The sequence below is a fragment of the Gymnodraco acuticeps genome, unplaced genomic scaffold (assembly GCF_902827175.1).
Source record: "Gymnodraco acuticeps unplaced genomic scaffold, fGymAcu1.1, whole genome shotgun sequence".
Taxonomy (NCBI): Eukaryota; Metazoa; Chordata; class Actinopteri; order Perciformes; family Bathydraconidae; genus Gymnodraco; species Gymnodraco acuticeps.
In genome coordinates, this window is record NW_022992069.1 from 1750 (window position 1) to 28264 (window position 26515).

Genomic DNA, 26515 nt, shown 5'->3' on the forward strand with positions numbered 1-26515 from the left:
AATCAATTGGAAAAATAAATACCAAAAGCTTCTTCTTTAAGGAAGAAAGTTAAAAGATATAATTATGATCAAGTGTTTGTTAACAAGCCTGCTATTAATGTTAACTCTGGGGGGAACACTTTGGGTCCCATTTGGATGATAAGATGTGGCAACAAATGTTTTTAAATGCAAAGAAGATTACATGTTCTAATAAATCCGATGAGGCAATATAGGATTATTCACAGTCTACATGTTACCCCAGCTTTTCGATGTAAATATGATCCTATGTGCTCTTCATTATGCTTCAAATGTAAAAGACATAAGGACATTTTGAAATGGCTTTGTATGCTGCACGCCTCACAACTCTCCAGAAATGGTTGGATGAAGATCCGCCTGATATTTTGTTATGGTTTGAAAAACTGATGTCCATTTTGCCATTGGAGAGGTAGTCAAAAGTCATACAAGGAACTCTGGATGACTTTGCCAGGAACTGGTCCCCAATGAAATCATACATGAACGGAATGATCCAGTGTTTAACTGGGCATACATATAACAGAATAAGTATTCACACGAGTACCACACAAGGTTGTTAGTGCTGCTGTTTATTCTTTTGTGGGTTTTACTATGTTATGTCTTAAATCTTTCCCTATTGTCTCACCTTGTAACTGCTGAAAAATAAATAAATATTGAAAAACAAAACCTGCTCCTCCTCAGAGGATGAACCTTTAGAAAATGTTTATTTGCTTGCTATGATTATTTGTGTATGTTAAATAAGCTGTGTGTATTTATTTTTGTGATTCAGAGGAAACATACAAAACAACTGATGAAAATAAGTGTAACCATTATCATTCAAAATATAATAATTGCGGTAAAAACAATTAGGGGATTACTTGTGCCCGCAGTGTGCATGTGCGCTTACCCCTTGTTTGTTGTGTTGTGTTTGGGTACGATCTTTCCACATTTGGTGCTGTAAAGCCAAACCCAGACGAGCGAGCATTGACCTCCAACGATCTCCTCAGAAACACATGAGACGACTCCCTCTCAACTGACACACAAACAGAGAGTAAACATAGGAATAAACATTTGATTCTTGTTATAGCACTCAGGGCATAACAATCTTCCAGGAGAGACTGACATAGTTTTCATTTTTTAGATTCAACTGGGGCCCAACAGTCGTGTTACCTGTTTACATGTCTAGCATTATGCATATTCGGTTTTTTTCCCACCTTATTGGTAACCTTTATAAGCTCTGGCAGATAGGTCACGATTTCAGATGGCTTTGTTAGTCGTTAGGCAAGTCTAAATCACTTGGCAGATACAAAGAATGTTACACTTTAGTTAATATTGGAGTAATTGGAACAACAACTCGGAAACATTTTAAAATAGGTCTAAAAAACATTTTCTTTGTAGCGACTATTAGTGTTGTAGTAATCGAGTCTATTCAAAATATAAAATTATATTTGTGTGTTTGCCCACAAACACTCAAGAAAAACACTGGACAGTATGTAAAGAATGTAATGTGACCCTCACAAGACAGCTGGGACTCAGAGGTCGCGTTAACCGAATATTTTCCGTCTGACGGACTTTTTTTAACAATGACGAAAAAATCTGAAAGCAGTCCGTCATTTTGACAGATTAGAACAAACTCGGAACAGCGCCAAAGTGTCCCCGCAGCGAGGCCACACACACACACACACACACACACACACACACACACACACACACACACACACACACACACACACACACACACACACACACACACACACACACACACACACACACACACACACACACACACACACACACTACACACACCACACACCACACACACACACACACACCACACACACACCACACACATAATGGTAGGTTTATTTTAAAAGTGAGAGTGAGAATATCAAAAAGAAAATCCAGAAATGGACATTATATAAAAGATAGATTTTGATATGCATTAAACTGTGGGAAATAAGTATTTGATCCATTGCAAAACATGTGTTAGTACTTGGTGGAGAAACCCTTGTTGGACACACAGAGGTCAGACACTTTTGTAGCTGGTCTCCAGGTATGTGCACATCTCAGGAAGGATGTTGGTCCACTCCTCTCTGAAGGTCCTCTCCAAATCCTTAAGGTGTTGAGGCTGATGCTTGGCCTCTGGAAGCTTCAGCTCCCTCCATAGATGTTCTATGGGATTAAGGTCTGGAGACTGGCTAGGCCCACTCCCTCACCTGAATGTGCTTCTTCTTTAGCAGCTCCTGTGTTGCCTTGGTCGTATGTTCAGGGTCATTGTCCTGCTGGAAGACCCCTCCATGACCCATGTTCAGAGTCCTGGCTGAGGGAAGGAGGCTATCGGACAAGATTGTATGGTGCATGGCCCGTCCATCCTCTCCTCGATGCAGGGAAGTGGTCCTGTCCCCTTAGCAGAGAAACACCCCAAAGCATTACGTTTCCACCTCCATGCTGACGGGGGGATGGTGTTCTGGGGTTATACTCAGCATCTCTCTTCCTCCAAACACGGCGTGTCCAGTTGATGCCAAAGATCTCGATGTTGGTCTCATCTGACCTCATCACCTTCTACCAAGCCTTCTCTGAATATTCAGATGTTCATTGTCAAACTTCAGACGGCCTCTCATGTTCTTCTTGAGCAGGGCGCCTTCAGGCGCTGCAGGATTTGATCCATGATGGTGTAGTGTGTTCCCAATAGTTTTCTTAGGTCTGTGCTCACAGCTGCCTTGAGATCATTCACAAGTTCCTCCCGTGTAGTTCTTGGATGATGTTAACTACTGCAGGGATGATATGACAAATTGATAACCGAAATGTTTATTGCTTAGTCTAAACATCTAATGAATTCCTAGAAACGCTAATCACACTGTTCACCCGACATTAAGGATTAATGTGTTCTCATACTGACGTCAACCGTTCAATAAACGGGTTTGAACGCCACACAAGCTCTTGTCCTCTTTTATATAAAATGCTTCCTGTGCAATGTTTTACCGTGGAGCAAATGAATATACTTCGCCAATAGTGAAGCTATATAATATGTTACGGATACCGAGATCTACGGCCCCAGAGATAACCTCCGTTACAGAGCCCCAGACCGACGGCGATTGATTGTTGATTGATGCCCATCTCTTTTTTTTATATTTTCGAATAATCACACCAACAGTGGTCTCCTTCTCTCCAAGCTGCTTTCTGATGGTTTTGTAGCCGATCCCTAGCCTGGTGCAGGTCTACAGTCTGGTCGCTGAGGTCCTTAGATAGCTCTTTAGTCTTGCCCATGGTGGAGAGGTTGTAATCTGATTTGTTGATTCTGTGGACAGGTGTCTTTTACTTTTGTCTTCCAGTTCATAGAGTCCAAAAACAAAGACGCCTAGACCCCTTAGTTCCAGTGAAGGGGAATCTTAATGCTTCATCTAACCAAATCATTTTGGACAATTCTATGCTTCCAACTTTGTGGAAACAGTTTGGCGAAGAAGGCCCTTTTCTTTTCCAGCATGACTGTGCCCCACAAAGCAAGGTCCATAAAGGCATGGTTGGATGAGTTTGGTGTGGAAGAACTTGACTGGCCCGCACAGAGCCCTGACCTCAACCCCAATGAACACCTTTGGGATGAACTAGAATGGAGAGCCAGCCTCTCATTCAACATCAGTGTCTGACCTCACAAATGCTCTTCTGGATGTTAGGGCAAACATTCCCACAGACACACTCCAACATCTTGTAGAAAGCCTTCCCAGAAGAGTGGAAGCTGTTATAGCTGCAAAGGGGGACCAACTTCATGTTAATGCCTAAGAATTTGGAATGGGATGTCATAAAAGCTCCTGTAGGTGTAATGTGTAGGTGGCCTAATACTTTCGTCTATATAGTGTACATTCAGACACACAAGCACGCACACACTAGAATAATATTCACACAGTCTCTCACTTTGTAACGCTCTTCTGCTCGTCTGAAGCACCTCCACACGCCAATCTGTCCCAGTCATTCCATTCAGTCATTCCAACCAGTTAGGCCTCCAATCATCATTTTCCAACATGAAACGGACAGATTTCAAACCTGAATAAAAAGTGTGAGTCGGAGAGAGCGGTTGGGTTTTGTGAGCCGAGAACGAGGACATTCAGCAGTAGTACAGCGCGTTGTAAAGTCTGCGGTGTAGTGTGTTGTTGTGTGGAGCCTGCCTGTGTCAGGAGGATCCTTCCTTTCCGTCCTCTGAGTTTCGTGCCAGAGGAAATTCTTCACAAACTGGCGGAGATTGGGAATGACAGGGTGACGTACAATGAGGGAATTGACTATGGCTAAAATGGCCATTCTAAGCCGATTTGCGTCTCCCTTTTGTTTTGTCCATCAGACTGCCAGATAGAGAAGCTAATTGGTCACTCCACAGAACATGTTTCCACTGCTCCAGAGTCCAGTGGCGGCGTGCTTTACACCCCTCCATCTGACGCTTGGCATTGTGCTTGTTGATGTAAGGCTTGATGCAGCTGCTTGGACATGAAAACCCATGAAGCTCCCACAGTTTTGTTCTGATATTAATGCCAGAGCTGGACATCTGCAGTTATTGAGTCAGCAGAGCTTTGGCCACTTTTACGCACTATGCGCCTCAGCACTCCTCAGCACTACCCCCCCCTGGTCTCGGATAAGGTGGTCTTGACTACAACACTATGTTGTTTCCACATTTAAACATGAATGCCATGAACACACCAGTTTCAAGTTTCCACGTTGGAAAATAGGACCATCTAAGGAGCACCACCATTGGCCTTGGTGAAACACTGTTTTTCCACCGTGTTCTACTTTGTACAGCATCAGTGCACACACATCAGTGCACACACATCAGTGCACACACATCAGTGCACACACATTTCCCTGGGGAAAAATTAAGTTTTTATCTTATTTCACGCTTTTATCCAGAGCTTTTTACCATAAACCAGAACTACACTCAGAACAGCAAGAAACATGCAGGTACATTTGGTACAAACAAGCCAAACCATTGTAGGAGCTGGAGCAGTATCTCTGATGTCCCTGCTGGGGACCACTTCACAGCATTTAAACACAGTAAGGGAACAAGTTGCTCTGACAATTGACCACCGGACTAAACATTATACTGTTGGTGATTTATAACATTGAAGTTTATTTTCTTGTCAAGTTAATCAAAATTGAACTAATCATTACTCTTTGTAGATTATAGGAGCTATGGCAATGACCAAAATATAAGAATTTGAAAACTCAGCTTCTCGGAGTTCTCAGTTTGTTTTAGTAATTAAATTTAAAAAAAAGGTCTGAAGGAGATAAGAGCTCTAAATTGCTCTTCTGTTTCTAAAAATCAGACTCTCTGTCCTGGAGGCTGATCAGAGCAGAACAAAAAAATGGCAAATTAACCTTTGTGGATGCTAGAGGAGGAATCGCTAGCTTTCTGCAGAGACTTTGGGAAAATTACACCTAGTTATAAAAACATTTTTCATCTTAATCTGTTTGACAGGACAAAGACTTCAGACAGGTAATAGGAAGAAAAGCTCAAAATGAACTTCTCTCACAGGAGCAGATTACTGATTCAGTGGGAAATAAAATCCACAGAGCCCTTGTACCATTTGAGCCCGATTTTCACTATTAACCTGTTGAACCCCATCCCTGTTTTTCAGGTCTCAGGCTCGAAAATGACATTCCCAGAACAAATGACCATATCTTCCCTTCTATCTTTTTTCTCAAAGTAATGATAAACCTGTGAGTTGGATGTAGAAAAGTCAGAATCAATATAGATGTTTTTTATTTTAAAGAGAATTCAGATTGAACATATTAAAAAACTGTAAATTATAGTGTCCGTCCAAAAAATATGTTTTACTTGAGTGAAAACTACCCTTGGATAGGTAGACTAAAAGCTTTAGGAATCCAAAGTACAACATATAATAAGTACCCTGTATCAAGATTGATGCAAAACAAGTGACATGTGACCTTTTTAGAGAGGTTTAGCAAAAGAAACTCCACCTCTGAGGTGATTTGGGTGGAAATGGGCGTTTTTGCCGTTTCTCTGGAACCCATTGGTCGATTTTGATGATTGACATCTCTTTTTAACCGTTAGAGCCAATAGAATCGAAGGGGAATTTCCACACACACACCAACGTTACCAAAAAAAAGTGGCGGCTATGCGCATGCAGTTTGCCCAGAGCGAAAACTGACTCACGCTCTGACATCTGGAAACGGAAAAGCTGGTTTATTGCTCATGGATTATCAGAAATCATTTCAAAGTGACACAGACACATTGGATTAACCTATGGATTAACCTTCAGCAGTGTTTCCCCTATATACAAATAGTGGCGGTGCAGCACCGCTGCTAGGGGGCCCCAGCCAGGTACCCACATTTTTTTTAATTAAATTTTTTTTTAAAACTTTTTTATTAAAATAATAATAAGTGGCGACCCTTTTTAATTTTTGATTGTTTGTTATGTGGATTTTTAGTATTTGTGTTACTGTATGTTCAATAAAGGTGTATTTTTGCTAAATCTTGAGACATTGCCACTATGTACTAAGCAGGGCCGATTTTTGGCATCATGGGCGGTCGCCTAGGGCGCCAGATCTGGGGGGCGCTGTGCTGGTAGCACTGGGAGGGGTAAAAACATTTTTGACCGTTGGCGCTCATCCTAATTTTCGGCCTTGATGTAACAACATTCATAATTAAGTAAATTTAACACCTTTTTCACCTCGGTTACACTTTTAATTTGCCCTGTACGATGGGCGCTGCAAGTGATGAAAGTGGGGGATGTTGGCTTATCTGGCGCCCGCAGCTCACAGCCAAAGTGCGAGCGTGGGAGCGAGAGAGGGAGAGAAAGAGAGAAAGAGAGGGCGCACCGGTACCGGCGCTGTTGTTATTAGAATCTGGTGCTAGCTGCGCTAACGGATATAAGAAGTAGATGTTTCTACAACCAGGGTGGAGGAGAGCTCTCCTGTCAGACTGAGAGGCTCAGTGAGGTAAAGGACTCTGAGTGTTTAGATAGTTAATTTTAGTCTAAGTTATCTCAGTGGGTCTCAAACGTTTTGATCACAAATGATGTAAACACATATTTCCTTTATAATTGAAATACTTAATTGTCTGATTTATTTGCTACAGTATGTGTTGCATTATGGGACATGCTCTTAAAAACAGAACAATTTGCTGCTATTACAGTCAGTGTTATATTCAGTCATCTCTCCATGTTACAGTCTGGCTGAAGAAAATGAAGAAGTCAAATGCCCTTTTTTGCCAGACATTTTAATTTGTTATGGCAGGTGAAAAAGCACAGGTGAAACTACCCACATTTACCATATCTCTGTCTCAAGAGGCCTCTCTCCAGCCTTTGTTCAACTGCAATGCTTTTGACTTGCCTTGACATATCAATATGTCGTGAAAAAACAAACTCTATTGGGACCCTCAGTGTCTGTCTGTTTGCATCTATGTGTCCATCCATCTACCTTTATCCAGGGATCTCTCCAGGGTTCTGGGTTTCTTCCTGACCACACTGAGCAGCACAGTTTGACCCGTCTCCTTCATCACCTCCAGAACTTCCTGATTGTTCATACCATGGAGACTGACGCCATTCAACTGTTGCGTCACACAAGAGTACAGAGAGAAAGACAAGTAGAGACAGAGACAGGGAACGGAGTGATAACATATGCCAGATCAGGTTGATCTGTAATCTCTCTGAAGTTGTTACATGTCAAATGAGATGGACAGAGAACATCTTGTCCAGATTAAAAAGTTTGACCGATTTAATAATAATATTTTGGATGAAATCTTTCTCTTACAGCGAGCAGGCGGTCGTGGACTTGGATGTTTCCGCTTTGATCTGCAGCACTACCAGGAACCACATGTTTCACAAAAACACCAACTGCGTCTGAACAGGGAGGGGAGAAGGAGACAGAGAGGAGAGAGAGTTTACATTTTATTGGACCAATAAAAACAGAGCAGCACAATAAGGAAAATATGCAACGCTTCATAAACCTGTTTCATAAAAGAATAAACAACACCACTCCAGATGTTGTGGGCTACAAGTTGAGACTGTGAAATGTAACAGACTGTGTTGAATAAAACAAATGTTGCATCTTCAACTTGACAAAATTCAGATCCATATGAATTCCTTCACATCGTGTAATATGTAAAGGCCCTCAGATATGAGTTATTTTGCACTGTATCAGTTGATAACAATAATAATATAAGCCATGCAATTGTGCAACTGGTTCACAGGAAGCCCCCCCTAAAGCGGCGTACCAACCGCTGGAACTGCGACAACAGCAATGAGTGATATTGGGCTATATAAATAAACATTGATTGATTGAGCAATGTAATCTCAAATGACGGCAGCACGGATCAAGGTTTAACTGCCAAAGTCTGTTCACAGTTCCTTCCAACCGTTAGTATGCCGTTGAACAGAGTATTTTATGGACGTGGAAGTAATACGATCATTTTTAATTCAATAAAATCATTTTGAATTACTATTTTTTATTCAGTATGTGGTCCTGTAATAAGCAGCGTCATTATTGAAAAACAAAAAATAGCAACTTTACTTAACTTCTGAAATATCCAAATGTACCAATCAGAATCAAGTATTCAACTGTGTAATAATACAAGTTATACAGCTGCACTATTGTTGTTTTACAGTAAACGTTCTAAGGCAAGGCAAGTTTATTTATATAGCACCTTTCAACACAAGGCAATTCAAAAGGTTTAACAAAAATGAAAGATATTAAGAGCATTAAGAAATAGTGCAGCAGAAACATATTGTAAAATGCCATTTAAAAACACTCAAATATAATTAAAGCTGCAAGCAGCGTTGAGCGGGTCTTCGACGCTCCACAGGCTGTTGGCCGCACATCGACGTGTCACGGTGTTTTCCGGACTCGGCCGTTGGCAAATGTGGGAAGTTTCAGGCCGATCGAACATTGTCTATAGGAGTTACAGCAGTAACATAAACATTTTGTTTGATGCAGCGTTCAGTTATTATGCTCCAAATATCTGGAACAAACTCCCAGAAACCTGCAGGTCCGCTGCAACTCTGACTACTTTTAAATCCAGGCTGAAGACTTTTCTTTTTGTCGCTGCTTTTAATTGAACTATTTACATCTTAAACTGCACTGTAACTTTTATTCATGTATTTTTTCTTTTAATGTTTATTTTTTTTATCTTTTCTTTTTAATGACTGATTTTAAATGCCATTTCTTAATGTCTTTCATTTTTGTAAAGCACTTTGAATTGCCTTGTGTTGAAATGTGCTATATAAATAAACTTGCCTTGCCTTGATGGCGAGTGATCTATCGCCATGGCAATGGCATATGATGACACCCCATAATTGACATAAAGCTGTTGAGGGCCGGACCATTAGCCATCATCTGAAGTTTGGTGCCATTTGGACGATTTTCCATTGAGTTATGATTACATTGTGTTTTATGGTGAGGGATGCCATGCCGTGGAAACGTCATATGATGAGACCCCAGCTTTAGCGTAGAGCTGTTTAGGCATGGACCGGTGATATACAAGTGAAGATTTGGGGACGAACGGACCGTGTCCATTGGAGTTACATCAGATTTGACATAGAGCTGTTCAGGGCAGCAGTGTTAACCATCATGTGATGTTTGCGTTCTGAGCAGGTCAGTTGGAGTTATGACATCGTGTTCCATGGCGAGGGATCGCCTAGCATCGAGCTGTTGAATCTGGGGACAGAAAGCTGACCAGTCCCTGAAGACCTGAGAGATCTGGATGGTTCATAATTTAGCAGGAGGTCAGAAATGTATTTTGGGCCTAAACCATTCAGTGCTTTATAAACCAGCAGCAGTATTTTGAAATCTATTCTTTGACACACAGGAAGCCAGTGTAAAGACTTCAGAACTGGAGTGATGTGATCCACTTTCTTAGTGTTAGTGAGGACTCGAGTAGCGGCGTTCTGAATCAGCTGCAGCTTCCTAATAGATTTTTTAGTGAGACCTGTGAAGACACCATTGTAGTAGTCCAGTCTACTGAAGATAAAAGCATGGACAAGTTTTTCCAAATCCTGCTGTGACATTAGTCTTTTAATCCTAGATATATTATTTAGGTCAGTGGATCTGAACCTGCGGTACACGTACCACTGGTGGTACGCCAGCGGTACGCGTACCACTGGTGGTACGCCAGCGGTACGCGTACCACTGGTGGTACGCCAGCTCCCGCTAGTGGTACGCGGAGGAGTCTGAAATATAACTAATTTTTTTATTTTTTTATTTTATTTAACCAGATGAAAACATTGAGACAACATCTCATTTACAACGCTGACCTGGCCAAGAAGGCAGCAACGGTTCTTACACATAACACAGACGTAAAAAATACAGAAAACACAACTAAATAAACAAAAGACAAAAAGCAGTCACGACATTGTGCACATTTAGGACAGTAAGAAAGGTGCACTACTTATTACTGCAAGAGCAGCTGGTGGTAAGGACCTCAGACATCTTCCATTTAAAACAGGCTATCGGGACAAGTGCCATCAGTTTGAGGCTTGATTGAATAACATTCATTACAAAATAAATCATACTATCAAAATACTACAACGAATGAAAATAAGCTTGAGATAATTGAAACTGTGGTTTAAATAAGTTCTAATTGGCTATTGTTGTTTTTAGATTTAGAAACAAATTTAAAGCGTATTAGCGTTGCTAATGACGACCATACTACCCGCGAACGATTAGCGAACGTTGCAAGTAAGCTAAAGAAAGAAGAAAGCTGAATGATGTTAAAAACGTGGCTCAAAACGGGAGGTATTCAGAAGAATCAGAAACAGGTTTATTGCCAGGTAGGTTCGCACTTACTAGGAATTTGACTTGATGTCACGGCGCATACATAAAATATAAAAAACAAGAAATCTAATCTTTTACACCGTAATAAAATACAGTTAAATAGCAATACAAATTAAATAAAGCAGTCATTTGCATGGAAATAGAATGCTATGAATGAATTTTAGAATATAAACTATGAAATGTCAAATAAGAATGTGTGCAGAAAGGAGTATGAACATTGTGTGCATTAATGTAATGCATATAGAGATGTGGCAGGTAAAGTGTCAGTGGGGGGGCCTTGCTTAAGAGGCCGGTAGCGGAGGGGAAGCATCTGTTCAGGTGGCGAGAGGTCCTGGTCCCGATGGAGCGCAGCCTCCTGCCAGAGGGGAGGGGGGTGAACAGTTTGTGTCCAGGGTGGGAGGGGGTACAGAGGAGAATATTACCAGCGAAAGTGAACAAGTGAATGAGGAGGAGGACAGTCATCAACCGAGCACAAGCGCAGGCTCCGCAAGCAACGCAAAAGTGATATGCACGGCCGCTGTGATGGAGGAGAGAAGTGACTCAGGAAGAAGGCATTTGCTCAAAGGATGGAGAGAAGGCTGTGACCGAGGTCAAAAGCTGAGAAAGCACACACTTGTCCTTAATTGTTATCTTTTCTTTTTTCTTTTTGACTTTGCCACCACAGAAATGGCAATAGCAAACATCAGCAGACTGAAGATGAGCTCATCTGCTCCTGGAGGCTTCATTATTATTGTGGAACTGAATTCCCAAGAGGACATTTTCTGTTACAATGTAGGTGGTTGCAGGAGGCCTACATTCAAACTTTGGTATAGGAAATGACATGTGTGTACAGTTGTCATTTGTTGTGTGAGAATAAGTTATTATTTTGTTCTTCATATTCTCACTTGTGGTGTGTGTGTGAGTGAGTGAGTGAGTGTGTGAGTGAGTGAGTGAGTGAGTGAGTGAGTGAGTGAGTGAGTGAGTGAGTGAGTGAGTGAGTGAGTGAGTGTGTGAGTGTGTGAGTGAGTGAGTGAGTGAGTGAGTGAGTGAGTGAGTGAGTGAGTGAGTGAGTGAGTGAGTGAGTGAGTGAGTGAGTGAGTGAGTGAGTGATGTGCGAGAGAGAGAGAGACTGCCCTTTGTACATGTAGCTGTGGCTGACAATAAATAATGTTATTATGAATAAATTTGCCTCTGAGTCCTGCATGAACATAGACTGTATTTTAACATTGGTCATATGGTGGTACTTGGAGAGACACCTATTTTGTCAGGTGGTACTTGGTGTAAAAAGGTTGAGAATCACTACTTTAGGTGATAGTAGGCTGACTTAGTAATTGTTTTAATGTGACTGTTGAAACTCAGGTCAGAGTCCATGACTACACCTAGATTTCTGGCTTTATCTGTTGTTTTGAACATTGCAGACTGAAGCTCAGCGCTAACTTTTATACGTTCTGACTTGGCTCCAAAAAGCATTACCTCAGTTTTGTCTTTGTTTAATTGGAGAAAGTTCAGACGCATCCAGTCATTGATTTGTTCAATGCACTTACTCAGTGTTTGAGTTAGAGCATAGTCTCCTGGTTAAATGGTTATGTACATGTGTGTGTCATCTGCATAGCTATGGTAACTTATTTTGTTGTTTTGCATTATCTGAGCCAGTGGTAGCATGTAGATGTAAAAGGTCTCCTATTATACTATTTTTAGGCATACATTATAGGTCTCAGATATATCAAAAACATGTCTATGAAGTACTGCTCAAAATACCAAACAGATCGTGCATTGTAGCATGCCTCATACCTATGGCGTTATATTTGTGCCTCTATCCTGAGCACGCAATGAAACATGTTGAGCATAGAAAATGCTATTGAGCTTGAAAATTTTTGAGCACAGAGAAATATATTTTCTCTCATAAAACTCCTGCTCCGTGCGCAAGCAGACCGCTGTACGCGCTCTCTCTCCCCCGCTCGCTCGACCTCTCCAGCCTGTGCGCGCTCAGCGTTGCCTGCGCTCGCTCAAGTTGTCACAGCGTTACAAATGTGCCACAAAACCAACCAATCGGAGAACTCGAGAAGGTCAATTATGATTGGCTGGTCGTCTCCAATCATATCTTCTATCTGAGATGAGAGAGGGATTTTCGGTTGCCATCAGGCTGTTGACGTTCTTATTACACATCTATCGTTGACATTTACAGGACATGACAGACTCGAATGAAGAGAATAGCACGCCACAGTGTCAGGTGAGTTATACATTTCTAGTTTTCTGATATCACGTTATTGTTTGCAATGCCTGAGTTTGCTAGCCGGCAACATAGCTATAGGGGTAGTTTAAGCAAACCGCTAACAAACCGTAGCCTACATGTACATGAAGTTCCCTTCTGAGGTATTAATTACTTGCTGTAAGCATTAGAGGTGGCAGAATGACAAAACATGTTTCTCTCTCTATCACAATTTTGGGTTGACCAGAACCTGGACCAACTTCTGTTTCCTGTTCTACAATGGGCATATGCTTGCGTTAATTTTCAACCGGACAGATGAGGCTAGGATACCGGCTAAAGTTAGCAACACACGTTGACCACGAACAGCCTATTAATCCGTTCTCTTAATGCTATTTCAACCCAACGTTGTGGAATTAGAGAAAGGGGGCTTCTTAACGTGCTTTTATCCGGGGTGGAGGGAGTTACATATTAGTTAAATATAACATTGGGGCGTGTGATTGTAGTGGGTGGAGGTGGTGAAATGAGGATATCCATTTTGGAGTTCAAGCTAGTATAATATAGTTAACGAATGTTACACAATAATAAGGAAGAGAGCTATTTGTGTGATACATCGCTATTGATATGGATTTAGAGTGGATATTTGAGACTTCCAAACAGTAAACAAAAACGTAACTTATGGGTGAGTGTTTTTAGCAGAGCCATATGATGTCCTTGGGATTCTGTTGATTATTACCTGTCTGTATTATGTTGCAGCTCAGCTGATTTTGGATTGATGGCAAAGGGAGAGGGACTTAAGTGAGAGTGAAAACACAAGGTAAGTTTAAAATAGGTCAGCAATTTCCCATCCTATAGGTTGCTAGATGTATCTAACCCTTTCTCCTGTCTCCCTCTTTCAGCACAAGAACCCCAGGGGGATTCAACGGAGCCTCAAGACCTGCAATGAGACCCTCACTCTGCACCTGAGTCTCACCTCCCAGAGCTTTGCAAGCCTCTCCCTGTTCCTTATTTTGATTAAACAGACATTAAGTCTTCGTTTTGTGAAAAATATGATTACCTCACATATGTTGTTGTTGCTGTTGTTGTCTTTTGTGATAGTTAAATTGCTCCTGCTGACTTGAGCCAGCCATTCTTTCTTCCTCTCTGTGTCAGTGGGGAAACTTTACATTTGTACTCCTTTCTCTGAGCGATTGGAGCATCCGCCGGCAGCACAGCAAACCATGGGGGAGACTATATTCCAGGACAACACGGAGGAAAAGGCACAGACAAACTGCATGCATGTTATTCAATGTTTATTGAATTCCATTTATTTACAATGGATGTTCCTAAAACAACACATTTAACATCATCATCATCATCATCATGCTGCTGCTAGTCCTTTGATAGTCACCTGTGGGTCTCCTGTCCTTTCTGAAAGTCATAAAGATTACATTAGTCATTTAGATGACTTATGTCCTCAATTACCATGGGATTACTGAACCCACCATGAATTAAAGAAATGGTAGAAATGTATCTAATCAGAATTTTGAAACCTTCCTCCCTCCCTCTAAATATATCAAACATTAGGATGTGATGCTCCTGACTACCATACAAGTTTAAGAAGATAATATTTGTTTTAAAGAATTCAAAGCAATAAAGAACAGCAACAGGCTCTAACCAAGGCAACGTTAGCCTAACATGCATGTTAACAGGTAAGATAGCTGTTCACACTATGTATATTTTCTACTTTCTACATTGTAATGCTATGTTATTTCTATTTAAGATGTTTACATTTTCGATTGTTTAATTATAGTCTTTTAACTGTCTAATGTACAATGCCTCCTTGTCTTTTGCTTCTGCAGCGTAAAAATGTCCCCAATAAAGTACAGTACTTCTTATTTTATCTTAATCCTCAAATATTAGCACATTTTACTTAAAAAACAAACAAACACATTGATGTAACTACATACACATATCAATATGTTGTATAAATATTGCAAATCAAAACCTTTATTGACCACTAATTACCAATAATTGCATTTCTATCCTGTTATTAATGCATTCAAATCGTGATTCAAATGGCCCGCCACGAACTTCCGGGAACTTTCTGAGTCTCTCTGAACCACGTGACGATCAAGCATTTTGGACTTCCGCTGTCGCAACTCTTCTCTCTACATGGCGCTGGACCAGCCAATCAGAATTGACCTTCTCGAGTTCTCCGATTGGTTGGTTTTGTGGCACATTTGTAACGCTGTGACAACTTGAGCGAGCGCAGGCAAAGCTGAGCGCGCACAGGCTGGAGAGGTCGAGCGAGCGGGGGAGAGAGAGCGCGTGCAGCGGTCTGCTTGCGCACGGAGCAGGAGTTTTATGAGAGAAAATATATTTCTCTGTGCTCAAACATTTTCAAGTGCGCGCTCAATAGCATTTTCTATGCTCAACATGTTTCATTGCGTGCTCAGGATAGAGGCACAAATATAACGCCATACATACCCCTCTATTTCAGCCCTATTACTAAAGTGCTGATTTTGGGTCCGTAGCTTTAAAAGTTGCCGAGCTACTGCTGGCCACGCCCCTTTGGAGCATTCATGAGAGAGGTTTCTACCCAGATTCCCAGATAAATGCTGCTGTGATTAAACGCCATAGTATGTTCCAAACCACATCAAGGATTATTTCTGAAACAGTATGGAGCTCAAACGTTTTTTCTCTTGCGGGTTTACCACAAGGACAGATCCTTTTTATATCCAGCTTTTTCACACATACTCTCTCCAGTACAGTGTTAGCTCTGAGTGTTAGCGATGCTTGCTAACGTAAACACAGACCATATTACTTCCAAAACACGTCACACATTGTTTCTGATAAAGCAACGTTTCTGATAGGGCTGTGGGCGTAGAGCAAGCCCACATTTTAGTAATGTCGTCATGACGCAGCAAATCTGGATCAGCTCTGTTGTTCCCCCGTTTTTAGAGATGTGGGTAAGGAGGAAAAGAGAGAGGGTTTTATTTTCTGACACTTTGTGAGTCTCCTTACACACCGGGGACTAGGGATGGGTATCGTTAAGGTTTTAACGGTACTTCTACTTTTATCGATACCGCTTATCGATCCGGTCTTTTAACGGTACTTTTATCGATTCTTTAAAAAAAAAAACAAGGTAAACTAACTAAACAAATTGTGAACAAAACTAACATTGCTTTTTATTTAAATTAAATACATAATATTTCACATCAAAAGAAACAACAATGTTTTAACAAATCGTATTAAATAATGTGATGACAGAACTGTAAACAGAATAGCTGAAACTTTAACAAAATAAATAACTCAGTTCCCTCTCATCATTAGCCCATGCTTGTATCATTGAGTTAACCCCTTGTGTTGCTGCTAACACACATAACACCTGACGTGGAAACCTTACTCGTGGATGGGGGGCTACAGAGCTGTTAGAAAGACAGTGGAACCCGGTACATTCCTCCGTCTGAATGTGGAGCACTTTTGCTAAATGTTTAGACAAATTGCTCGTGTTCCCGCCCTCACATGCTAAACTCTTATTGCACTTTTGGTAACGAGCATCGAGACGGGTAAAGTTTAACCACACCTTGGAGCGCGTTCTCTCCGCCATCTCCTCCGTGTGTGTGTGTGTGTGTGTGTGTGTGTGTGTGTGTGTGTGTGTGTGTGTGTGTGTGTGTGTGTGTGTGTGTGTGTCTCTCTCCCCCGCCCCCTCGCACACAGACGGGGGAGAGAGATCTCTCGTCTGGCTTGGAAAGATCGAAAATACAAAACGTAATCATAGACGCATTTTGCAGTCTTTTTGCTTATTAGAAACGTTGTCCTGTCCTTTAAGTAGGATTCAAACCAGTTTAGAACTGTTGTCCCACCCAGTTTTCTAGTCAGTATAGTAATATGTTGTGGTCAACGTTGTCAAATGCATACAAAAAAAAAAGGAAATTAAAAGAATCTATGCATAAACAAACTCTATCTACAACTCTATATCTATCTAACACCCCTCCTCCCCCCACAATGAATATCGACCAATCACGTTCTTGCTTGATTGACCAGCGTTGCAGTCGGGAAGAAAAGCAATGTGGAGCGGCAACTCACCGCTTCATAAGGAGTTTGACCTTTCCTTCTGGCATAATCTACACAACACATCAGCCCCATTGAACAGCCTATTCATGCCAGCCTATACAACACATGAGGGGCAGAGTTTTACTCTGTGTGTGTTGTATATATATTTCTTGCACTTGACGTACACATACGAAAAATCAGGCATATCTGGCCTCAAAACGATGTAGAGAAACTAGTCCATGCATTTGTTACTTCAAGGCTGGATTATTGTAACTCCTTATTATCAGGATGTACCAATAAGTCAGTCAAGTGGCTTCAGCTGATTCAAAATGCTGCAGCTCGTGTACTAACCAGAATTAGGAAAAGGGACCACATTACTCCTGTTCTGGCTGCCTTACACTGGCTCCCTATAGAACACAGGATAGAATTTAAAATTCTTCTTCTCGCCTACAAAGCCCTTAATGGGCAGGCGCCATCTTACCTTAAAGAACTCATTATACCCTACTGTCCTACTAGGGCATTGCGTTCCAAGAATGCAGGGTTGTTGGTTGTTCCTAGAGTCTCTAAAAGTACAATGGGAGCCAGAGCCTTTTCTTATCAAGCTCCACATTTGTGGAATCAGCTTCCAGTTTGTGTTCGGGCGGTAGACACCCTATCCGTTTTTAAGAGTGCGCTTAAGACCTTCCTTTTTGATAAAGCTTATAGTTAGGGCTGATTAGATTCAGCCCCTAGTTTTGCTGATATAGGCTTAGTTTGTCGGGGGACATCTTACTTCTTCCTTCTCTCTGTCTATACCTGTGTACTCTCATGTTCCGATTAACCCAGCTTCCCCAAATGTCTTTCTTTTTGGTGTCTATATACGCCGGGATCCGGAGTCATGGATGATCCTGCGGTCCTGTGTCCTGGATCGCGAGCCCTGGATCTTGAGTCGTGGCTGTGGTCCTGGATCATAGGTCCTGGATGGATATCCTCGTGGATTCATTTTCCTATTATACACACATGCATTTCCAAACATGTGGACTACCTATGTTGCAAATGTATTATCTTTTCAATTTACACACGGCATCTATTGCACGTCTGTCCGTCCTGGGAGAGGGATCCCTCCTCTGTTGCTCTCCCTGAGGTTTCTCCCATTTTCCCCTTTAAACTGTGGGTTTTCTTCGGAAGTTTTTCCTTGTATGATGTGAGGGTCTAGGGACAGAGGGTGTCGTATTGTCATACTGATATTTTTGTACAAATTGTGAAGTCCACTGAGACAAATGTAACATTTGTGATATTGGGCTATATAAATAAACATTGATTGATTGACATACGCATGACATAATTTCCACTCGGGACAGGGGGGACATGTCCCCCCCACTTTTCTAAATCCTGTTTGTGTCCCCCCCACTTTACAAATATGTTTATTATTATTTTTGAATGCAAGCCACCATCGCCACGAGGAGCACACAGCCTCTATGAGCGAGCGAGACAGAGAGAGACAGAGAGCGAGCTAGAGCGCGCACCAGTTACGGGGATTTGTGTTGTTAGCATCTGGTGCTAGCTCAGAGCTTACAGATAATAGAAGCTGTTTTTACAACAAGGAGAGGGAGAGCTCTCTCCTGTCCGACTGATAAGCTGATAACTACAGCTCAGTGAGGTAAAGGACTCTGAGTGTTTGGATAGTTAACTTTAGTTTAAGTTATCTCAGTGGTTCTCAAATTCTTTGATCATCTAGGTCAGGGGTGGCCAACCCGCGGCTCTCGAGCCGCATGCGGCTCTTTGCCTAGTTTCATGCGGCTCTTCAGTTCATATCGAATTTTATATGTGTGAGTTTGGGGGAGAGACACTGACTCCTGAATAGTGTTGCACGGTGTACCGATACTTGAAAGGTACCGCGATACCCTGCCGTTAAAAACGTTACGATTCCTCCGTTTCATTAGTATCGGTACTTTAAGAATAACGGGGAAAAGTACTCCGGTGAGAAAGCGCCGTTTTAATAAGAGCCGTGTGTGTTCAGCGCTCTGCTTCCACTCCCTGCACTGCAGCCGTGCCTGCAGTCCCTCCCCTCTCAAGCACGCTCTAAGTCCCTCCCCTCTCAAGCACACTCTAAGTCCCTCCCCTCTCAAGCACGCTCTAAGTGCCTCCCCTCTCTCGTGCACGCGCTAGCTGCCAGAGCATGTGAGAAAACGAGAAGCATGGCTGCAAGTGGGAGTGCAACTGCCGCTGCGCCTCGGCTTGTTGACAAAAAAGACGCCAGAAGCGAAATTTGGAAGTATTTTAGCTATATCTCTGACAGTGAGGGCAAGCCTACGGACACCATGAGGCCTGTCTGTAAGACATTTATTAATTTTATTTAATACGAATTATTGTCATTTATTGTATTTATTGTTCTCATTGTTTAAAAGTGTGTGTTATGGTTCTGGTGTGAAATAAAGCACAATAATTACATTTAAGACCGTTTCCCTTTTTTAAAGAAAATAATCGGAATCGCAATTCTTGACTTGGTATCAAAACCAAAATGTTGGTATCGTGACAACACTAGCTACTCCTGACAGTTAAACCTGATATTTAGTAGGTCTGTTAAGTATTGAATGCTGATAATTCTGACGTAATTTGGCCGGTCAAAGTTGTTTGGGCTCGGATAAAATCGCTCCGTTACTTTCGTCCCGTGTTATGTATGTTGTGTATGTGTGGTGTCAGTATGAGAGGATGACAGCGCGTATAATTTGTATGTGGCCCAAGAGCCAATCACAATAATACCTGCGATGCAGTGAACCAATCACCTTTGAGGGGGGGAAAACCTATCGTTGATTAAACATTATCCAGTGTTTCCCCTACCATTGTCTTGGAGGGGCGCTGCGCCCCGCCAACGGAGCCCCGCGCACCCCCTGAAATTCAAGGTGTTTAAAAAAAAAATATATATAATTAAAAAAAAATATATATATATAGCACCAAATTGCAAATAATCTATAACTACTGTCACTTTTCACATTGAACATGTGCTCTTTTATTAAATAAACTAAACGCTTTCATTTTAAGTTGTGAGTTTAGTGTTTTTGACCCTAAGAAACACTGATGCATTAATCAATAATCCACAGCTCCTCTCTCTGCTCCAGAGGATTTAAAAAAGATATATCCCAATGCCACAAAAATGCATCAGTGACGTGGTTGAAATCTTGTCTCCAGTAAACAAAAAACTGAAACAAGCGGTATCAGTGACTGTGTGTTTGTTGTGGCTCTTTGAAGTAACATAGAAAAAATGTGGCTCTTAACCTCTGACTGGTTGGCCACCCCTGATCTAGGTAAACAAATATTTCCAATGCACACCTTTATCCATACCTGCCAACCCTACCGATTTGGGCGGTAGTCTACCGCTTTTGACATGTTTCTACCGCCTACCGATTTAGCTGGCTTTCCCTAGTTCTTCCCAAATCATAAAAAATGTAAATGAAACTCCAGACACTGGACTCGACTTTTAGAGTAAACCGATTGCAGCGTGTCTGTGATCCCATCATACAAACAGTCCTCTGTGTTTCTGAAAGAGAAACAACGTGCAGAGGAAGGGCAGCGTTACCCCCGGGACTGCGGTCAAGCCAGCCTCCACTTCGGAAAACACAGTCAAGCCAGCCTGCCACAGTCCCCCGGGACTGATAATAACCAGTCATCACTCCCAAATGAGTTTAGGGAACAGAGACGAGGCATTTGAGTCCTGCAGGGTTTCCCCGTTAATATCAGTGTCTCGAAAACACATGTTGGCGACTGAAAGACATCCACAAACACACACAAAATATAATACAATTTTGAGATTTGGGGACATTTATCTCTCCCATTCTTTCACTTTTTCGGACATTTTCAACACCAAACATGTCGTTAATGTCTCCGTTTGGTGAACTACAGCAATCTGAAAGCTTGTACATTATTTAGATCACACTGCAAAAACATGCAGGAAATAACTTTTTTTTAATGCAGTATTTTCTGATTTATGGCGCAACACAAAGATATTTCGCTCTGTGCAAACCTTTGACTAATATGTCAACAACACGAAACAAGAATGGCTTTATCCAATGTTCACACAAGAGTTCTACATCCTGACACATCCTTCATCTACACTGTCTCAACTGAAAGAGGACCAGAAACACACAAAATATAATAAAATGTGGAGACTTTAGGATATTTATCTCCCATTCTTTTACTTTTGGACATTTTACAGACCAAACATGTCGTTGATGTCACTGTTTACCAAACTACCACTTCTTTCTGAAAAATGCATACAATGATGCAATATATGTTAAATATATGGTTTATACATGTAATTACTGGGGTTCCATTTCTTCTGATTACCTAGTTTGGGCGTACACATTTGCCACGCACAAACCTACCTCTTTTGGATTTGGAAAGGTTGGCATGTATGCTTTATCTATTTAATATAGTTGTAAAAAATAAAGTAAGAAATCATTCCAATGTGTACTATAGGACAGTAAAAAAATTAAAATAAAGTTTAAAAGGGGAGTGATTAGTAAAATATGCATAAATAAAAAAGAAAGAATGCTAACTAGGGAACATAAGATCAGAATAAACCAGTTTAAATGATTTGTTATTGGTTGTGATCATATTCTAAAGATTTTTGAATTATTGAAAAGTATACAGCTCCCTTTCATCTGAGTGTTGAGAGCTGTATCCATCAATTATCTTTGTGCTCATAGTGCACCAGATTGATGCATTTAACTTCAACATTTAAAGGGGACCTATCATGCAAAATTCACTTTTTGATGTCTTTTATACATAAATATGTGTCCCTGGTGCGTCAGGGAACTCACGCAGCATCAGAAAATAAAACCCTCTCTTTTCCTCCGTACCCAGATCTCTAAAAAACGGGGCTACAACGGAGCTGATCCAGATTTGCGGCGATTTGACGTTATATAGGCAATGCAGACCCACGGCCCAATCAGAAACGTTGCTATCAGAAACAATGGCCGACTGTTTTGGACGTAATATGGTCGGTGTTTACATTAGCATCGCTAACACTCAGAGCTAACCTGTACTGGAGAGAGCATGTGTGTGAAGAAGCAGGAAGTAAAAAGGAACTCACCTTGTGGTATAACCGGCAAGAGAGAAAGCCTTTGAGCTCCAAACTGTTTCAGAGAGAATCCTTGATAAGGCGTTTCATCACAGCAGTATCTGCCGGTAGAATCTCCCACATGAGCCGGCATCACCACCCCTCTTTTGTATACATTTTTTTTAAAGCTTTATACCCAAAATCAGCACTTTTGAAACAGGAAGTGAAATAGAGAGATATGGAGATATTTTTTGAAAGTAGCTCTCATCCTAAAAAAGGTTGGAGACCCCTAGTCTAGATTATTATTTTTTAAGAGCGGTTTAATGACTGCAGTTTTCAGGGCCTGTGGAAATATTTAAGAGATCCGAGGCCATGCAATGAAAAACATTTTTGAAAAAGCCTGTTGGAATAATATCAAGGCAGCAGGAGGAGGATTTCAGATGTTGTATAATGTCTTTGAGGTTTTTATCATTAATCAGATGGAATTGTGTAATGGTGTTTGAATTGATTTTAAGTGGACACAGGGACAACACATTTGCTGAGCCTGACACAGAGACAACACATTTGCTGTTCCTGATGCAGAGGCACTGACTGCTTGTCTGATTTTCTGAATTTTGTCAGTGAAAAAGGAGGCAAATTCATTGCAGGCCCTGGTGGATAGAAATTCAGAGGCTACTGACACTGGGGGGTTTGTTAGTCGACAGTAGGCACGTGCGTTGTTTTTGTTTTTGGCAATGATGTCAGAGAAGAAAGACTGTCGTGCATTTTTCAATTCCAAATTATAAAAAGCCAAGTCTCTCTTAAATAATTCAAAATGAACCTGCGTTCAGCTATTCGATTCTCTTTTTTCTGTCATGGCTAGTGTAGTACTCAAGACCGGTTAAAAAGTGGTCTCGAGACCACTTTTTAATGTCTTGAACTTGTCACTGCATTTGGTCTCGGTCTTGTCTCGGTCCTATAGGTCTCGAGATCTTATGTCAAGACCGGTCGAGAGTACAGCTGCCACACAGTTAAGCTCTAGCAGCTACTTCCCAGTTAAAGCCCAGAAGCAACACGCTCTTGACACAGGCAGCTTGAGGTTTTTTTTGCGACAGGGACACCTCAACAGTAGGGATGGGTACCGAGCCCCGGTATTAAACGGGCCCCAGGGCTGAATTATTGTAATGGCATCCAAGGTTTCCTTTTGCCACTATAGAGCGGGGTTGACGACACGCAATCCAAGACAATAAGCAGCCGAAGGTTTTCAGTCAAAAAATGTAATTTATTAACAAAAAAGTATTGACTTAAATAGTCTCAAAATAACAAATCTAAATCAATATTTCGGCGGTATGCTTTCCTATCTAAACTATACTTTGCAGTCCAATTTGCAACACTAATCTCTGTTTACAATTTGCGGTCGAAAAACTGTTCCGCTCCCCGTCTCATCAGGTCTCCGAGCACGCCGGCTGTCCTCAATTACCTCACTTAAATACACACCGGAAGGTACAAGGAAACAGATCATATTTACGATATAAAATTAACAATCATTTCCTCAAAACATATTCACCATGGCAATATAAATCATTTTCCATCATTAAATCATTTATCAAATTATGAATCGAAATAACAACGTTGTGGCTCTAACACACCGGCCCCTAATTGTTGACGCAGTAGCAAAACAATTAATACATTATAATAGAGCCAAAAAACAAGCAGTTACTCAAAATGTAACTGTCATCAATATACAATCATTGTCATAGTTCATAGTCCAATGTTTGTGTTTGGTGTGTTTGCATGAGTTCAAGAGGAAAAGGGGGGGGGCATGTGTGTGTGTGATACTGGGTGTCAGAGGTTACTAGCACATGACACCTTGTGTTCAATCAACTGCTTCCAGAAGCAGACAGAGCTTGTCAATTGGTCGCTGTAAGGTGCTACTCTTGGTTTTCACCAAGACACTTCGGACAAGCCCTTTGGACCCTGACAGTGTCTTTATCACCCGGCCCAGTTGCCAGGAATTTCTTGGTGCAGTGTTATCCACGATGACGACGAGATCATTGGGGCGAAGGTTCCGTTTGGGGTTGTGCCATTTGACTCGCTGTTGCATGATTGGGAGATATTCTCTTATCCATCTCCTCCAGAAGAGATCTGCGAGGTATTGTGCCTGTCTCCATCTCCTCCGTGAGTACAACTCCTCCTTGTGAAAGAGTCCAGGTGGCATAATCGGTTTTGTCTTTAGCAGAAGGAGATGATTTGGCGTGAGGGGTTCAAGATCGTTTGGGTCACTTGAAACTGTAGTCAATGGTCTGTCATTCATGATGCTCTCAACTTCGCACAAAGCTGTCTGTAGAGTCTCATCATCCAATCTCTGTTCTTTTAGAACGGAACACAGAATCTTTTTTACAGGTCTGATGAACCTCTCCCAAACTCCACCATGGTGGGCTCCATATGGCGGATTAAAAGTCCATTTACTCCGTCCCCGAGTAATGCATTTTGAATCATGTGTTGATTCAGGTCTTTAAGAGCAGCTCTTAGCTCTTTCTGTGCTCCCACAAAGTTTGTGCCGTTGTCGGTCCTGATGCTTGTCACCTGCCCTCTGCAACATATGAATCTGCACAAAGCATTGATGCAGGAGTCAGTGTCCAATGAGCTCGGAACTTCCAGATGTATGGCACGACTCACAAGGCAGGTGAAGATCACTCCCCAACATTTTACATTTGCTCTGCCTCGTTTAACCTCCAGGGGTCCAAAGAAGTCGATACCAACATGAGTAAAGGGTGGTAGATCTGGAGACACCCGATCCTCTGGGAGGTCAGCCATTTTCTGCTCTCCAACTGTGGCTAGCATTCTTCGGCAGGAAACACAGGCTCTGATTAGCACGAGGCAACCAGAATCTTTGATTTAGTCTTGAGAGCATGTGGCTTCTCCCCGAGTGTCCAATCTGCTGATGGATGTGGCCCAGGATCAGTTTGGATACAGTAGAGTCTCTGGGCAGGATAATGGGGTTCTTCAGATCCATTGGCATTGCTGATTTGCTTATTCGTCCTCCCACTCTTAGCATGCCTTCAACTAAGATTGGGTCCAGCTTCCTGATAGAGCTGCTTGCTCTTACTTGCCTTCCCTTCTCCAAAAGTGCAAGTTCCTGAGAGAAGTGACGTCTTTGCTCAGAGTGAATTATTGACCTTTCAGCTTCTCTAATGTCCTCCACAGACAGATGTTGTGATCCAAATGTCAACTTTAGCTTGTTCATTTTGTCCTTTAAGGATTTCAAAAGAGTCCCATCTGGGGCAAGGTCAGCTTTTGCAGATTTCCTTCTTTGATTTAGCAGAAGAAGAATTCCCCTTAATTTAAGTATCCAAGCAACCCCTCTCTGCAGTCTGCTCCATGATGAGTAATACTCAAACAGTTTGCTGGTTGCGTTGGTTTCGTGGACACTCAAACTGTTAACTGCTACGTCCTTTCTAACCTCTGTGTCCTCTGATGGAATAAGGCCCAGGTTCTTAGGTGTTTTTGGCCATGGCTCCTTTTCCTTTTCCAGATACTTAGGTCCTGTTATCCACCTTGATGTCTTTAGAAAGTCTTCTACATGCAGCCCACGGGACGCGTCGTCGGCAGGGTTGTCTATGGAGCTCACATGCCTCCACTGCTTCTCCTGAGACAGGTCCTTTTTTCGAAAAGGCAAGGGTAGGTGATAGTGTCCATCCTTGAGTTCTACTGAGCTTGATGCTATCTCCATGAACCTTTTGTCTTCACCTGACATTTCCTTCTTTTCTTCATCATCTTTTTCCGAGAAGTCCTGATTGTATTGTGTGATGAGGAGATCATTCAGGTTGGCTACTGATATTCTGTTGACCATTGTGACCACAGGTCCGGATTCCACAGCAGTACAAGCGTTGAGTGGTCCATTTACCACCCATCCAAACACTGTCCTGACTGCATATGGTCCATTTCCTTGACTTCTTATTATGTCCCAAGGTTCCATTGCCTTAGGAACATCAACTCCTATTAGAAGCTCTATGTCAGCATCAATTTCTTTCAGCTGTATGTCACTTAGATAAGGCCATCTTTCCAGATCCTTTTGGGTAGGTACATTTTCTTTTGAGACAGGAATCTTACTCTGTGTGTATACCTGAGGTAGGTCAAGGTAAGTACTGCCATCTAAATGTCCTATCTCCAATCCTTTGAGTTTGTAACTCTTTACAAGTCGTTCCTGACCCATTGTTCGTAGAACGACTGTCGTTTTTCGTGCTTTGGGATTCAGCTGTCTCATTAGATTCTCTGTGCCGAATGACGCTGAACTGCCGGGATCAAGAAAAGCATAGGTTGAGATAAACTTATCTCCTTTGTGAACCTTGACTCGAACAGGCACTATGGCTAGGGCACAATCCCTATCGGCCCCAGTAGCTTCACCAGCCGAGACAAGTGCACTGTTGACCCAAGCTCCTTTTGTTTCAGTAGGGGGAGGCTTTTGTAGAAGTGGACTGTCAATGTGAAGTATTGTTGGGTGACTCTTT

At 41.8% G+C, this 26515-nt stretch overlaps 1 protein-coding gene across 1 annotated transcript in view; it reads right to left on the minus strand.

The window, feature by feature from the left end:
- Window positions 1-898: 898 nt before the first annotated feature.
- Window positions 899-26515, minus strand: part of LOC117537139 (inaD-like protein) — a gene marked incomplete at its 3' end in the record, with an annotated part of 68990 nt that continues 43373 nt past the window's right edge. Inside the window, 3 exon segments of the mRNA XM_034202280.1 lie at window positions 899-1024; window positions 7414-7543; window positions 7747-7835. Of these exon segments, the coding sequence (XP_034058171.1) occupies window positions 899-1024; window positions 7414-7543; window positions 7747-7835 (345 nt within the window).